At 41.1% G+C, this 14,998-nt stretch overlaps 1 protein-coding gene across 24 annotated transcripts in view; it reads left to right on the plus strand.

Moving 5' to 3' along the window:
* The window catches only part of EPB41L2 (erythrocyte membrane protein band 4.1 like 2), a 213,622-nt gene that overhangs the window by 188,942 nt on the left and 9,682 nt on the right, over positions 1 to 14,998 (plus strand). For all 24 annotated transcript variants that reach the window (XR_014248769.1, XM_082406340.1, XM_082406346.1 and 21 more), the window contains one exon: positions 6,622 to 6,727. Coding sequence is in view for 23 of the 24 variants with exons in the window: in XM_082406340.1 (XP_082262466.1) it covers positions 6,622 to 6,726 (105 nt within the window). In the remaining variant the exon portion in view is untranslated. The remainder of the gene's footprint in view (positions 1 to 6,621; positions 6,728 to 14,998) is intronic.

Genomic DNA, 14,998 nt, shown 5'->3' on the forward strand with positions numbered 1-14,998 from the left:
GTCACGTCCCTGTGTCAAACCGCTTCTCCCAGTACCTCCTTCCTAGATGAATGCACCTCCTAAGCTTGGCATAAAGACCCTTCACAGCCTAAACACAACCTGTCCTTTCAGCCTTCCTAGCACTGAATTAGCACAAAATGTGGGTTGTTTTTCATTTCACACTAGCTCTACATGCACCTTTGGCTCACAATAATCAAGAGGATTTTTGGCAACCATCAGGCATTCACGTGGGCCTGGTTTAAAGGCAAGTCAACAGTTACTGAAAAATAAATGGCAGTTAAATGACACTGGCTTCCAAAAAAATAAGGAAAGCCGCTAAGTTTGACTTATGCCCGCTTTCAGGAACTTATCAAGTATTTTTTTATAGCATTAGAAAAGTTGGGCTATTTACCTCTAGATGTTTTCTCCTAGTTATTACTATTATTGAGGGGTAGGAAAAGGTAATATAAGGTCTCTTACAAAGTGAAAATTTATATGTATTCAGAAAAGATTTTTTAAAGAATTGTACTTCCATTCTGTTAAGCTGAACAGGTGACGAATGGAACCGCTGGAGACTTGGAGAGTAGCTTTAATTTTAGACTGCAGTCCCAAGTGATGATAAAATTTTTTGTTTTGTTATTTTCTGAGTGATTTTAACTCAACTTTAAAGGAGACCAAGCTCTTTTCCTTTTACAATAATTTGAAGAAATGAAAATGTTCAGTTGACCATCTCAGCTGGGGAGTAGGAACAAATGATAGTCACCCAGCTTTGAACACAGAAATTTTAGAGAACAAAATTTCTCGTTTAAGAAAGGCTTGCTATAAGAAAGGCCAAACAGGAATAGATTTTCTTCTATGCCTAAAAAGAAAATTACTGTTTTTTAAAACTCCTGTATACATAATTTTACTTACATATTTCATAATGTATTTTTTTAAATTCCTTGAGAGTTATTATAGGTTAAAAGGTTGCCCTGACTCTGAATTTTGACTTAGTAATAGCGCTTCATTGTAGATGACTATACATGTGTCTGTTCACCACTAGAAAATGAATTACCTGTGTGGAAACCAAGCGTCTGGTTTCCCATATAGAAGATTTATTCTACTTCTCTTCACTGGGACAGTTTTGAGTCACTCTGACCTTAAGTTGGAGCAAACCCTATTCTTACTCTTTTTTCCTCTGGGACTCTCGCTCAGCATTTATTGAATTTCTACAGTGTGCTGGGCAGGAACCCACATTCTTTGGCCTGATGGAAGGTGAAAATCGGGGTCCTCTCCCAGCCTTTGTTTCGTCTGCCCTCTGTCTCCACCAAACAAGGCCCTTTCAGGGTTTCAAATGCCACTTTTTCCCTTGAGGGTTTACTTGCAGGTTTTATTTTATGTGTATTCTTTTGTCCTGTTTTTCCTGAAAACTCAAATCTAGATAGTACCGCTTCTGAACGGCAAATATTAAAAACACAGTCTGAAATGTAAGTTCCAAAATAACACAAAATAACAAAATTCCTAACTCTTCCATTAGAAGAAAATCATGACGCTGCAGCTTTAGCTGTTGCTGTGAGGACGCACACCTTCAGCCCATTTTAAAACTGAAGTGGGGCGAGGGGGCGGGGGAGGGATAAATTGGGAGTTTCGGATTAACAAGTGTGCACACCACTATGTATAAAATAGATAAACAACAACGACCTACTGTATAGCACAGGGAACTATAGTCAGTATCTTGTAATAACCTATAAGGGTAAAGAATCTGAAAAAGAATAGATATATGTATATGTATAACTGAATCACTTTGCTGTACACCTGAAACTAACAACATTGTAAATCAACTATACTTCGATTAAAAAAAACCCAAAAAAACCCAAAACTGAGGTCAGATATCCAAATGAAGAGAACAGATATTTACCTTTTTCATGTTTATTTATAAGATGTCATAAACTTTTTTGAGTAAATGTAATTGTGGCTTCTGGTATGCTTGTCACCAGAAGCTCATGATGAGTTTGCTTTCCCCTTAAAGCCTGTAAATGAGATGATGGAACTATTTAAAAGTAAAGGAGGGAAATTAGTTCCCTGCCAAAAACTGACGTTGATCATGCAGTGACTTTAATGTCATTGACACCTTTTCAGTTCCTTGCCTACATTAAAAGAATTTTAATAGTGGAAGGAAACCCTTCATCTGAGCAGGATAGGAAAAGAAGGAATCTCTTGTGCTGGCAAGTGAAAGAGGCGTGCTCCTGTAGAAACTCGCTTTGCAGGTTCTACACCCCGTGCTAGTCGTGGCTCTCAGCTCCATACCCGGGAGGCATAAACAACACGGCAAAGTGTATTTCTTTCTAATAAAATAACTTCTCAATTTGGCAGTGCAATGTGATAGTTTTCTCAACAGTCTTTATTGTTGCCGCAGTAAATTAACATTTTACAGTATTTAATTACGTGTACTGATATTATGGAAGGAAAGGAGCTAAGGGCAAACTGACTTCAAATATGTTTGAAGATGATAATAGCAGTTTTCCGTTTTCCCTACTTTTCTGCTAATTAAAGCATGTTTCACGCCTGCTACCTTCCCTTGGGTATCATGTATGTTTCCTCTTTGACAAATGCAGGGGTTTAATGTAGGCAGATCTTTGTAATGAACATGAATTCAAAGTAGCTGAGAAGTTGTTCTGTAGCCACGTTGGCTCCCATCAGAGCTGTCCTTTCTCAAATTGGATTCCGGAAACCAGCAGGGAGTAGACAGTGTTGATGGTGCCAATCTCCCTCTTGCCTCTGAACACAGACTTAGAGCCTCCCTGATGTACTCGGTCTCCTTCCCCATTCACATTGCAGTTAGTACACGGCAGCACTTGCTGTCCTGCTCTGAGATGAGGTCCCCACTCTGCTCCTGCCCACTGGGCTGCCTGCTCTCCCCACGTGGCAAGCAGTTGTGCTGACGCTCAGATGGAAGCCTGGTCCCCTGTCTGATCGATCCTCTCTTGTCCCAACACAGGTAGGTTGCCAGAGTTTGTTCCCCAGTGGAAACTTAAGCACCCTCAAGTGTCTTCCAAGCTTCTGAGTGAAACGTTTTTGGCGTGAAAATAATTTTGGGGGGTAGTTTTCTCTTTCTTTGTGGAATGCGGCTCAGGGTTTTGCTCAGTAACCTTCCAGCTGACAGAAATGATATTGTAAACAAGAAATGCAGTTGTCCCCAAAGGCAGGTGACAAAGCAGCAGGAAAACTGTGCTGCTTTTTTCAAATGTATGTTTTCCTTATGAGATACAGCAGTCTCTCTCCTAGTAGGATTTCTTTTTTGTTTTCAAGTTCTTTCCTAGATTTTGAGTGTTGTTCCGTGCGGTTTTCTTTTACTTTTTCCCCGTGACCTCTTTAAACATCTTTCCCTCTGAAAAACAGGATCTTTCCACTTTACCATAATCCTCGTATACAGTTTACTTTCTGATCAAACTCAGAGAAATCTTTTCTGCTTTCTCACAGCCTCATCCAGGGAAGAGCCCATGAATCAGTGGACGGGCAGCCCTCCCCTGCCCTGAAGCCCCCTGGCAGGGTGGTCCTGAGGAAGACCCATGAACCTTTGTGCCTTCACGGTTTCCACCTGTAAAATAGGGAGCTGTATTTTATTATCTAAAGATTAGTCTCTCTCTTTTCTTTAGCTTTACTGATTGTTTGTCGTCATTGTTGCTTGCGGTTTTAATTGTTCTGTGTCCCAGAAGCTAATAGATATTTTTCCTGCAACATTCCTCAAGCAATTACTGAGAGCCTAAGAGGGCAAAGATGAGCAGGGCCTGGTCCTGCACTGTGAGATTTTTGTTTTTTAAATTTTATTTATTTTAATTTTATTTTTTTTAACATCTTTATTGGAGTATAATTGCTTTACAGTGGTGTGTTAGTTTCTGCTTTATAACAAAGTGAATCAGCTATACATATATCCCCATATCTCTTCCCTCTTGCGTCTCCCTCCCACCCTCCCTATTCCACCCCTCTAGGTGGTCACAAAGCACCAAGCTGATCTCCGTGTGCTATGTGGCTGCTTCCCACTAGCTATCTATTTTACATTTGGTAGTGTATATATGTCCATGCCACTCTCTCACTTCGTCCCAGCTTACCCTTCCCCCTCCCCGTGTCCTCAAGTCCATTCTCTAGTAGGTCTGCATCTTTATTCCCGTTTTGCCCCTAGGTTCTTCATGACCATTTTTTTTCTGTTTTTTTTAGATTCCATATATACATGTTAGCATAAGGTATTTGTTTTTCTCTTTCTGACTTACTTCACTCTGTGGGACAGACTCTAGGTCCATCCACCTCACTACAAATAACTCAGTTTCATTTCTTTTCATGGCTGAGTAATATTCCATTGTATATATGTGCCACATCTTCTTTATCCATTCATCTGTCAGTGGACACTTAGGTTGCTTCCATATCCTGGCTATTGTAAATAGAGCTGCAATGAGCATTGTGGTACATGACTCTTTTTTTTTTTTTTTTAAACCTTGGTACATCCTTTACATTCTATTTTTTTTTTTAATTTTTATTTATTATTTATTTATTATGTTTATTTTTGGCTGTGTTGGGTCTTCGTTTCTGTGCGAGGGCTCTCTCCAGCTGCGGCGAGTGGGGGCCACTCTTCATCGCGGTGCGTGGGCTTCTGACTATCGTGGCCTCTCTTGTTGCGGAGCACAGGCTCCAGACGCGCAGGCTCAGTAGTTGTGGCTCACAGGCCCAGTTGCTCCGCGGCATGTGGGATCTTCCCAGACCAGGGCTCGAACCCGTGTCCCCTGCATTGGCAGGCAAATTCTCAACCACTGCGCCACCAGGGAAGCCCACATGACTCTTCTTGAATTATGGTTTTCTCAAGGTATGTGCCCAGTAGTGGAATTGCTGGTTGTATGGTAGTTCTATTTTTAGTTTTTTAAGGAACCTCCATACGGTTCTCCATAGTGGCTGTATCAACTTACATTCCCACCAACAGTGCAAGAGGGTTCCCTTTTCTCCACACCCTCTCCAGCATTTATTGTTTGTAGATTTTTTGATGATGGCCATTCTGACCAGTGTGAGGTGATACCTCATTGTAGTTTTGATTTGCATTTCTCTAATGATCAGTGATGTTGAGCATCCTTTCATGTGTTTGTTGGCAATCTGTATATCTTCTTTGGAGAAATGTCTATTTAGGTCTTCTGCCCAGTTTTGGATTGGGTTGTTTGTTTTTTTGATATTGAGCTGCATGAGCTGCTTGTAAATTTTGGAGATAAATCTTTTGTCAGTTGCTTCGTCTGCAAATATTTTCTCCCATTCTGAGGGTTGTCTTTTCATCTTGTTTATGGTTTCCTTTGCTGTGCAAAAGCTTTTAAGTTTCATTAGGTCCCATTTGTTTATTTTTGTTTTTATTTCCATTTCTCTAGGAGGTGGGTCAAAAAGGATCTTGCTGTGATTTATGTCATAGAGTGTTCTGCCTATGTTTTCCTCTAAGAATTTGGTAGTGTCTGGCCTTACATTTAGGTCTTTAATCCATTTTGAGTTTATTTTTGTGTATGGTGTGAGGGAGTGTTCTAATTTCATTCTTTTACATGTAGCTGTCCAGTTTTCCCAGCACCACTTATTGAAGAGGCTGTCTTTTCTCCATTGTATATTCTTGCCTCCTTTACCAAAAATAAGGTGACCATATGTGTGTGGGTTTATCTCTGGGCTTTCTATCCTGTTCCATTAATGTATATTTCTGTTTTTGTGCCAGTACCATACTGTCTTGATTACTGTAGCTTTGTAGTATAGTCTGAAGTCTGGGAGCCTGATTCCTCCAGCTCCGTTTTTCTTTCTCAAGATTGCTTTGGCTGTTTGGGGTCTTTTGTGTTTCCATACAAATTGTGAAATTTTTTTTTCTAGTTCTGTGAAAAATGCCTGTGGTAGTTTGATAGGGATTGCATTGAATCTGTAGATTGCTTTGGGTAGTATAGTCATTTTCGCAATGTTGATTCTTCCAATCCAAGAAGATGGTATATCTCTCCATCTGTTTGTATCATCTTTAATTTCTTTCATCAGTGTCTTATAGTTTTCTGCATACAGGTCTTTTGTCTTCTTAGGTAGGTTATTCCTAGGTATTTTATTCTTTTTGTTGCAATGGTAAATGGGAGTGTTTCCTTAATTTCTCTTTCAGATTATTCATCATTAGTGTATAGGAATGCAAGAGATTTCTTGCACCGTGAGTTTTGAGGCAACTGGGTAATTGCAAGTATCACTCGAGTGTGGAGGGCAGACACCACGCTGGAGGCTTTACATCATTCCTTCAATCCATACATCGAACCTTAACATTATCTTTACAATCTTAGCATAAGTCTCAGGTTGCAGATGAGAATCCTAAGGTCAGAGAAGATCTGTTTTCTCCACGTCTCACAGTGCGTGCCAGGCTGAGTGGGATTCAGAGCCAGCATGTGTCTCCTACATGTATCATTATTTGGCAGTGGACTGGAGAAATGGGAAATCTGGGGAAATGAGATGCATTCTCTAAAATGAAAAAGGAGCCCATTTCAAATCTCCTGCTTCCTCAAATAAAGCAGTGAAACTGTCTTGGCAGGAGGAGGGATGGATCCCAGGTGATGGCTATGCTCGTGTATAGCCATCCCAAGAAAGAGCCTCTTCCTCTACTCACAGTGCTCTCTCCTGACCCCGCAGGCGCTGGCCCAGGCCATCAGGGAAGCCAGGGAGCAGCACCCCGACATGTCGGTCACGAGGGTAGTGGTGCACAAAGAAACCGAGCTGGACGAGGGGGAAGAGTAAGGTAAGAGCCTCGTCATCGGGGCCTTTCTCATGACTGTTCTGTATTCCTGAACCTGCCGAGCGATGTGAAAGGTACGTCTGCATCACGGTGCCTGTCTCCGGCAGTTCATTTGATCTTTCAGACTTTATCATCTCCGAGTACATCTGCTCAGGTGACCTGCATATAGTTAATTATAAACTCTGTGGACCAACGGGCATCATGTGGTGTTAATAACTGCCATGTATTGAGAGCCACTAATAATCAACATTTATATGTTACTTTACTATTTGTAAAGCACATTAATATAAGTTATCTCAATGTTCACAAAGAGCCTGTTAGGAAGGTGCTATTGCTTTCATTTAGATGAGGGATTTTTGTCGTAGGGGCCCAAAGGGGAGATGAGTTAATCTTTTCAATGGAGACATTAAGAACTCTGTATCAGAGAAGGAACCATAAAGGAAAAGATTGCTTTGACTGTATAAAGAGGTAAAAATTTGAGCCAAACCAACAAAAACAAAAGTAAAAGGTAAGTGATAAAGTTCAACATACCTGGCAGAGACAGGGTTAATATCCTGAATATATTAAGAAGCTCTTATGTGTCATCAAAAAATGTAAACACTTAAGTAGAAAAATGAGTAGAGGATTAAGCAAGTAAACCATGTAGAAACTAAGTAAATAATGAGCAAAAAGTGTTCAGCCTCAGTGTTGTTTACATCAATACAAATGAAAAATTCACTTCTGAATCTGGCAAAGTTTATGCTTTTAGCCAGGGTCAGGGAGGTGGGGGGGCGGGGAATATACTTATGCTGCTGTATCAATTAGTAATATTTCCTGGAGGGCAATTTGGCAAAAACCCATGTCAGACACGCTTACCGTTTAAACTGCTGTGAGAAGTTTATCTTAAATAATCAGAGACGGATACAAAGATTTACCTACAAGAGTATCACATGTTTATATATACTAGCAAGAAATTTGAAATAATCTAAATGGCCAGCAGTAGGGAGTGGTTATACATTATGCTGCTTCCATGTGATGGCGCAATACATATAGCCTTTAAAAGTTGTGTTAAAGAATTCTTAAAAAATGAGTAAGTGTTCCTGATCATGTACGTATTAGGGTTTTAAAAAGCAGGTTTTATCACACAGCGCATATCCTTAATATTGCATTTTTGTTTTTAAAATGATCCGTACATTGGTCAGTTGATAGATAGATCCCCGCTGGAGTGGCTGGTCACAGAACCCGTCTTCCTCCTCGTGGCAAGGCCAAGTGCTCTCCCATCGTAGGGCGTGAGGGGTCCTACCAGTGCACAGCCTCCCCTCTGACTTACTAACGTTTGCCAATCTGATAGATATGAAATGGCGTACAACTTAAGACATACGACATATAACTTACTGCCATATAACTTTCTTGGTCATACAGATTCTTGATAGATTCTGGATACTAATCCTTTGTCAATTTTATGTGTTGCAGATATCTTTGTTTGTGGTTTGTCTTTTATTATTAATATAGGGCAATATATTAATATATTGAATGTAATATTTAATATGTTAATATAGTTGAGTTATCAAGCTTTCCTTTATGGCTTATGCTTTTTCCATATCCTGAGGTGTTAAAGATATTTTCAATCCGGAAATTTTAATGTTGCCTTTCATGGATCAATCCTTAATCTATCAGAAATTTTTTCTGTGTGATTAGAAACAGTGATTTGTTTGCTTCCCGTATAAGTAGCCAGCGTTCCAGCCCTGTTTATTGAAGAGCCCGTCCTTGCCCCATCTAGTCTGCGGGTCAGATATCAAGTTTCTTACATGCGTGGGTGTGTTTCTGAGCACATTCATTTCTATCAGTCTGTGTGTCTGTCCCTGCTCCAATGCCATATAGCTTTAAAATGAGAATTGGTATCTAGGAGGACAACACTCCCCAGTTCTTTCTCTTCAAGAATGTCTTGGCTGTTCTGGGCTCCTTCTGTTCCATATAAATTTCAGAATCAGAGTGTTAGGTTCTAAGATATTCTATGGTATTTTGATTGGAATTGCATCTGCTCTGTAGCTCAGTATACTGAGAATTACATCTTTATGATATTGTCTTCTTTTCCACAAATATTAACATCTTTCCATTTATATAGATCTTCTTTAATGTCTTTCAATAAAATTGTGTACTTTTTTTACCCAGACGCTGTTGCTGGCATAGGGAGATACAACTAACTTTCCAATATTGCTCTTATATCTAGCAACCTTACTCTTTATGTTTTAGGTGATGTTTTCAACACAGGGTGTATAAAGGGCCTACGAGCAGAAATCATTTAAGGTTTTAGTGCAAGCACAGTATCTGTTGTACCTGAATAAATGTGCTATGTTACATGCAAGTCTGAGAACATTCTTAGCTAGGAGTCAGAAGATCAAGTGCTGTGTTTTAATCTTGCCAGATCTCAAACTATGGGACGTTGGGCAAGTCAGTGGGGCTGGTACAAATCTACCTTTTCTACTTATATATAATATGATGATGAATGGGAAAATTGAGTGTTGTACAAATGTAAAGATAATGCGTATTTCTCCTCTAAATTCTATGAATCAGTTATTTAATCAGGAATATGAGACAAAAATTAGTGACCACTAGCATTACCAGCACTTCACCTTCATTTGTGGTATTTTAATAAGCTTTAAAATAAATTAGTTATATCATTTATTCTTAGCACCTTATATTCATTTGTTCAGTGGAGACACACAAACACACACACACACAGCCTTTGAAGTTTGCCTGTCTCAGAGGCCATCTTTTATAAGCAGCCTTGTTAAACAAATTTAGGAGGTTAAAGTGTAAATTCACATGTAAGGTGAGCACACTAGATAAATTTGGAAAGATTCATTTATTCATTGAAAAATATTTAGCAAGCGCCAAAATATGCTAGGCTAGCTTAGGCAGTGAGGATTGTCACATTGGTAGACAACACAGTCCCGGTGCCCTTCCCCGGGAAGGATCCACTCCAGGAGGGGAGGTGTCAGTATTAACAAATAAACAGAATGTAATTGCATATCTGATAAATGCTCTGAAGGAAATAATGTGAGATGAGAGAACAAAATAGGGGGCCTGAACTATTATCAATTTAACCTGTTACTTGAGAAACAGAATTTGAGTTGAAACCTGAAGGACACATGGGAGCTACCTCAGTGTCTCACAGTCATTTTAGCATCTCCACTCCTGACTGGCCGCACTTGTTCTTGAAAAATTTCCTTTGCTGATGCCTGTCAGGGCTGGGAAGAATGTGTTTCCACTGTTTCAGCTACCCTCTGGCTGCCCTGCCAGAATCCCACAGAGGCAGCAGCGGATCAAGGCAAAGAGCAGGACCAGGACGGTATCCCAACAGCAGAAAAGAAGAAGAAAGAACTATTTGTGATATATCGGTCCCATCTCCCTTTTCAGGCGTGAAAAGCTCTCCTCCTGGTCTGACCTGACCTCTTCCTTTGGAGTAGCTCTGACCTCTTGATCAAGCATTGAGCGTGGCAGGTGGGGAAACAGAAAGACGGTCAAAGAACAACAATGTGCCGAGGACTGAACTCCCGGTCTGCTTCCCCAGGCTGGGCGGTGGCCAGCGGTGAGGCAGAGGAGCGAAGTGCAGCTCCACGAACAAGAAAACGCTTAGAGGAGCACTTCTATTGATCTTTGTATCGTTTTTATTTCCTCTTAAGGACTACTCCCTCCTGCTATTTTATCCTAAATGCATATTTATGAGCCCTTGAATGGACACAAAATGTTACTGACCTTGTCACCACTAGAATGGTGTCCCCGCTGGTCCTGATGAGGAGGGAGAAGAGCCCAGGCTTGGTGGGGTGGTCTGTGCGGCCTGAGAAAGAATGAGCCCCAGGAGGGGGAACGCGCGACCCGGCTTCGGCTGGTGCCGTAAGCTCTGTGAACGCAGACTTCAGACGAGCCTCTCAGACTCTTGGAGTAATCATTGACGTTGCATGAAAAAGTGAACGACGCCTCCTTTTCATCGGAAAGCAGTGAGCGGCCAAAGGATAACATGATGGAGGAGCAGCCTTTCATCCATTCACTCATTTTATTCTTTTTTGTCGTTATTGTTCATTATACAGATGTTATGGAAGTCTCATTAGGTATCATCTACTGTTTTACCATTGAGATTTCAAATCAAGGTCTGTACTTACAGACAATAAAGCAGTGGTAGCAGCATAGGGTCTCAAGTTTTATCATAGGTTCTGGACTGAGTTTCGTGGGAACAAAAAGGCAACATCTCTGAATCAGGATGGGGCATCAGAGATGGCTTCTCACTGGAGCTTCACGGCGAGTTGGAGTTAGCCCAGTGAAGGAAGGCGTGGAAAGGGGGCAATTCAGGCAGGATCTGGTACTGTGGACCAGACACTCCAGGAACGGGGCAAAATCAGGTGCAGCTGCCTCGCAGGGCACTTGTAGCAGAGTCATGGGAAATGAGGGCGCAGAGGGGCAGAGGCCCGATCACAAAAAGTCTTAGAAGCCAAGCAGGAGGCTGAAGTTTATCCTGAAAAGCTGTGGGGTACTCCTTTGTATTTGAGAGGTGGTGAGGAGATAAAGGTTTGTGACTTGCTGACTGGTTGCATGAGGATATGGAAGTTAGTGAGTTGGGAGGACGGAGGAGCGGGGAAAAATGCCAGATAACGCCCAGGTTTCTGGCTTGGACAAACGGGTCGATGATACCTGTAATTTCAATCGCGGAACACATGAATTTCATTTTTCACAAGTCATGTGCAATGTGGCCAGTCCTTTCAGTTTAGCTATCTTAAAGCAAAGATGTATTTTTTGTTCTCTGGTACTATACGAGAGACCAACTGTCATGGGAATTATAGTGGAAGCTTGGAAGTGAATGTATAAGGCTCAGTCTTACACACACACACACACACACACAAACACACACACACACACACACACGACATGGTTAATTGGAAATTTACCAGATAGTCTGAGTGTTAAGAGGAAGTGTAACAGGAGATTTGCTGGGTTCAAATCTACTTCATAGTTGTGTGATGTGTGCCGGTTATTTCATTTCTCTATGCCTCAGTTCTGCCATCTGTAAACTGGAGGTGATAATAGAATCTACAGAGGGTTTGTTAATAAGGCATGTTGTAAGAACTTTTTGTAGCGTAGAAGGCCAGCCATGCACCCTTTTTGCTCTTAAAAATCAAATAAAAACTTCTACCCCAGAGATGTTGAGCTTGAGATGCATGTGAAATGTCTTCATGAAGAGGTCCAGGAAGTAGCCAAGAGCTTTGAGAGAGAGAGAGAGAGCACAGTAGGCTTCAGAGCAGGAGGTAGACACATCTGAATATGTCATCCACTGATGAAGCCTTTGGTTTGAATGATGTTACGCAGGGCCAGGTCAGAGAGTTGGGGCCTGGGGAACAGAGGAGTTACAGGAGAAGGAGTGAGAAGGGCAAGAAGATAGAAAACAGGGAGATAAGGGGGCCATGAAAGCTGCAAGAGAAGCTAGCTCCGAGAAGGACAGCATAATCAGCATTAAATATGGCAAAGAAATCAGGTGCCTGTGTCCTTTGGAATTGTTGCTACACAATCTACCTGGGAGCTGTGTCAGAGCTCCTTCAGTCAGATAGTGGAGATGGAGCCTGTAACAGGTTGAGGAAATAGGATTTACACAGAGTGCTTTCGAGAAGCAGGAAAACTCAGTAATTGGCCTTTTGCTTTTCCATCCACCTTGCCTGCCTTCATCTGAGAAGACAGAGCGTTGGTCTGACAGAGCCACTGGAGCTAGTGCAGTGATTACTAAAAACCCAGTACATCCATCATTCCTTTGAGACTGTTAGGTGGACCCTGAGCTCCAGTCCCCAGCCCACAATAAATAGCTCTCAGTGAGTGGTGTTGCTCTCCGTGCTGGCCTGCGTCTGTGAACACCAGTTTCTAAACAAGATAATATTGTGTTCCAGCCAACATTTCAAAGTCAGGGTGATGTTCACGGTTTCAAAATGAACTCGCAGAAACAACAGGAAATTAGCATTAGCTGTCTAACTACCTTGACAGGAGAGAAGAAGGGTGTTGGCTGAATGGAGCTCTAGCCGATCACGAGCTACTCATTTACATGCTACTCATTTACATGCGAGCGGCTCCCTGTCCTTGAAAGAAAAGCACCAGCCTATTGGCTTCCAGATGACGATTTTCAATTCAGGGATGTTTCATGCATATTGGTTTCAGTTGTGTTGCATTTTTATTTTATTCTGTTTGCCTAGTTGTACTACTCTTGTACCAGAAATGAGCATTTTATTACAGCTGAGTTTTCGATATAAGTTAATCAAACCTAAAATGAAGACTTCTACTTAGAAATAAAAAGCCATTTTGGATTTAGTGAGTTTTAGGCACTGCCAGTTTTCACTCTGGAATGCTAGGGAATACTCTGTTTAACATTTATAAATCTGGCAGGTGCTATCAGTGAGTCACAATATATTTGAACTACCCAACAGAAGAGGCGCTGGATGCCGCTGCCATTGGTCATTCATTAGCACCTGGGAGTCACTGATTCCCCGGAGTTGGCTCTTGGACAGAATCATTATGGACTGTTGTTTTTACAAATGAAACTATATGTATTTTTTCTGGCAACAAAAAAGCAGAGGCGGTCATAATTTTTTGAAAGGGAAAGATGGTAGAAAATGTAAGTGACCCATAATTGCTCTGCTCCTAGAGATAGATAATCCCTTTCAGTGTATATACTTGTGAACACATACTCAGATGCACTCACATGTGTTCTCACACCTCTATTTATATAGGCTGATCCTGTTGATTCTATCACATATCCGGCTTTTTCCTCCACTTCACAGTACCTTGTAGATAAGTTTGTCCATCATTATCTCATCATTTTCCAACAGCCATCGAATAGATGCAGGATGGTTTACTTGATCCCTATTAATGGGCATTTAGGCTATTCCTCAGTTTTCACAAGTAAATTCACAGCTGCAAAGATTATACTTGTATGTACATTTGGGGGGCATTAACTTCATTGTTTCTCTAGGACAGATATTTTTAAAAATTAGAGTTGGTGTGCTAAAGGTTTCTTTTTGACATATTGCCCACTTGCCCTCCGTAGAGGTTGTACAAAGTTAGACGCCCACTAGCAGCTTAAGAATATCCCCGTTTCCCCACATCCTTGCCAACACTAAAGATTACACGACATTTGAAAAGTCTTTGCCAACCTGGTGAGGAAAGAGCATTTGTCCCCCCCCCCCCCTTTTTTAAATTGTGAGGAAAGAGCATTTTTTAATTGTTACTGTTGTTCATTGCTAGGGAGGTCACAGTACACATATGCACACGTATATAAATATAGGTGCACACAAACACAATTTGCATTTCTTTGAATTGCCAGTTTGTGTCCTTTGTCCACTTATCTATTCAGGTGTTTATCGTCTTTCATCTTTTACAGAGTTAAGGTTATTAATCTCTTAGTCACAAATGCTGGATGTTTTCTCCAGTTTTTCATTATTTTTGGGAATTTAAAGGCACCAAAAAGAAGGGGAGAGAGCAAGACAAAATTGACAAACGGGAGACAGGCAGGCCGTATCCAGAGTTTTGGTTTGTTTTTCAGCCCAAACAGTATGTCACAGAATTTGAGTTAATTATTAATGCTTAAAATGGGAAGATATCTAGCGATTCGAGAAACATCAGAAGCTCTAACACCGAGCCTGCTTTCTCTCAAGGCTGCAATGGCTCAGTAGGTGCAGCCACTTTAGGGGAAGGAGGGGCTCTCCAAGTCCCCAGTGTCTCTTCCTTCCCATCTCTTCATGTTGAGGTTCCGGTACCCCATCTCCCTACTTACATGTCACGCAGCCAGCCTCTGAGGAGTGTGGAGGTGGTGGTTATGACTTTATTGTACCCTAGTGCAGGGCGTATTTAAGAGTATGGTAATTAAAAGAGTATTTAATTTAAAAATGCATATAGACCATCTTCTTCTCTCCCCCCCCCTTTTTTATGAGGAAATAGAATCCTAGAGATTTGCCATAGGTCCCTTCCTTATAAGAACCGTAAAATACCATCCATGTGTAGAGCTGAGTATAGTTTCATTTGTTTCAAGAACTTGTCCAGTGTTAGATATCCCAGATACTAGCTTTTAAATAGTAATTTTAAATTTTAATGTAAACTTGTGGGTAGGTTAGGACAGAATTTTGCTGGGGGAACGAATTAGTAAGTCTGTGTGTATGTGCGTGTGTTTTAAAGATACTCCTGTGCTCATGAAGATTATATTCCCAGGACATGTTGGCCCTACGTTTATTTAACTCTCATGCATCAAAATAGTTAGTACTAGAG

Source organism: Balaenoptera borealis (genome assembly GCF_965194805.1).
Source record: "Balaenoptera borealis genome assembly, chromosome: 9".
In the NCBI taxonomy this organism is placed as follows: domain Eukaryota; kingdom Metazoa; phylum Chordata; class Mammalia; order Artiodactyla; family Balaenopteridae; genus Balaenoptera; species Balaenoptera borealis.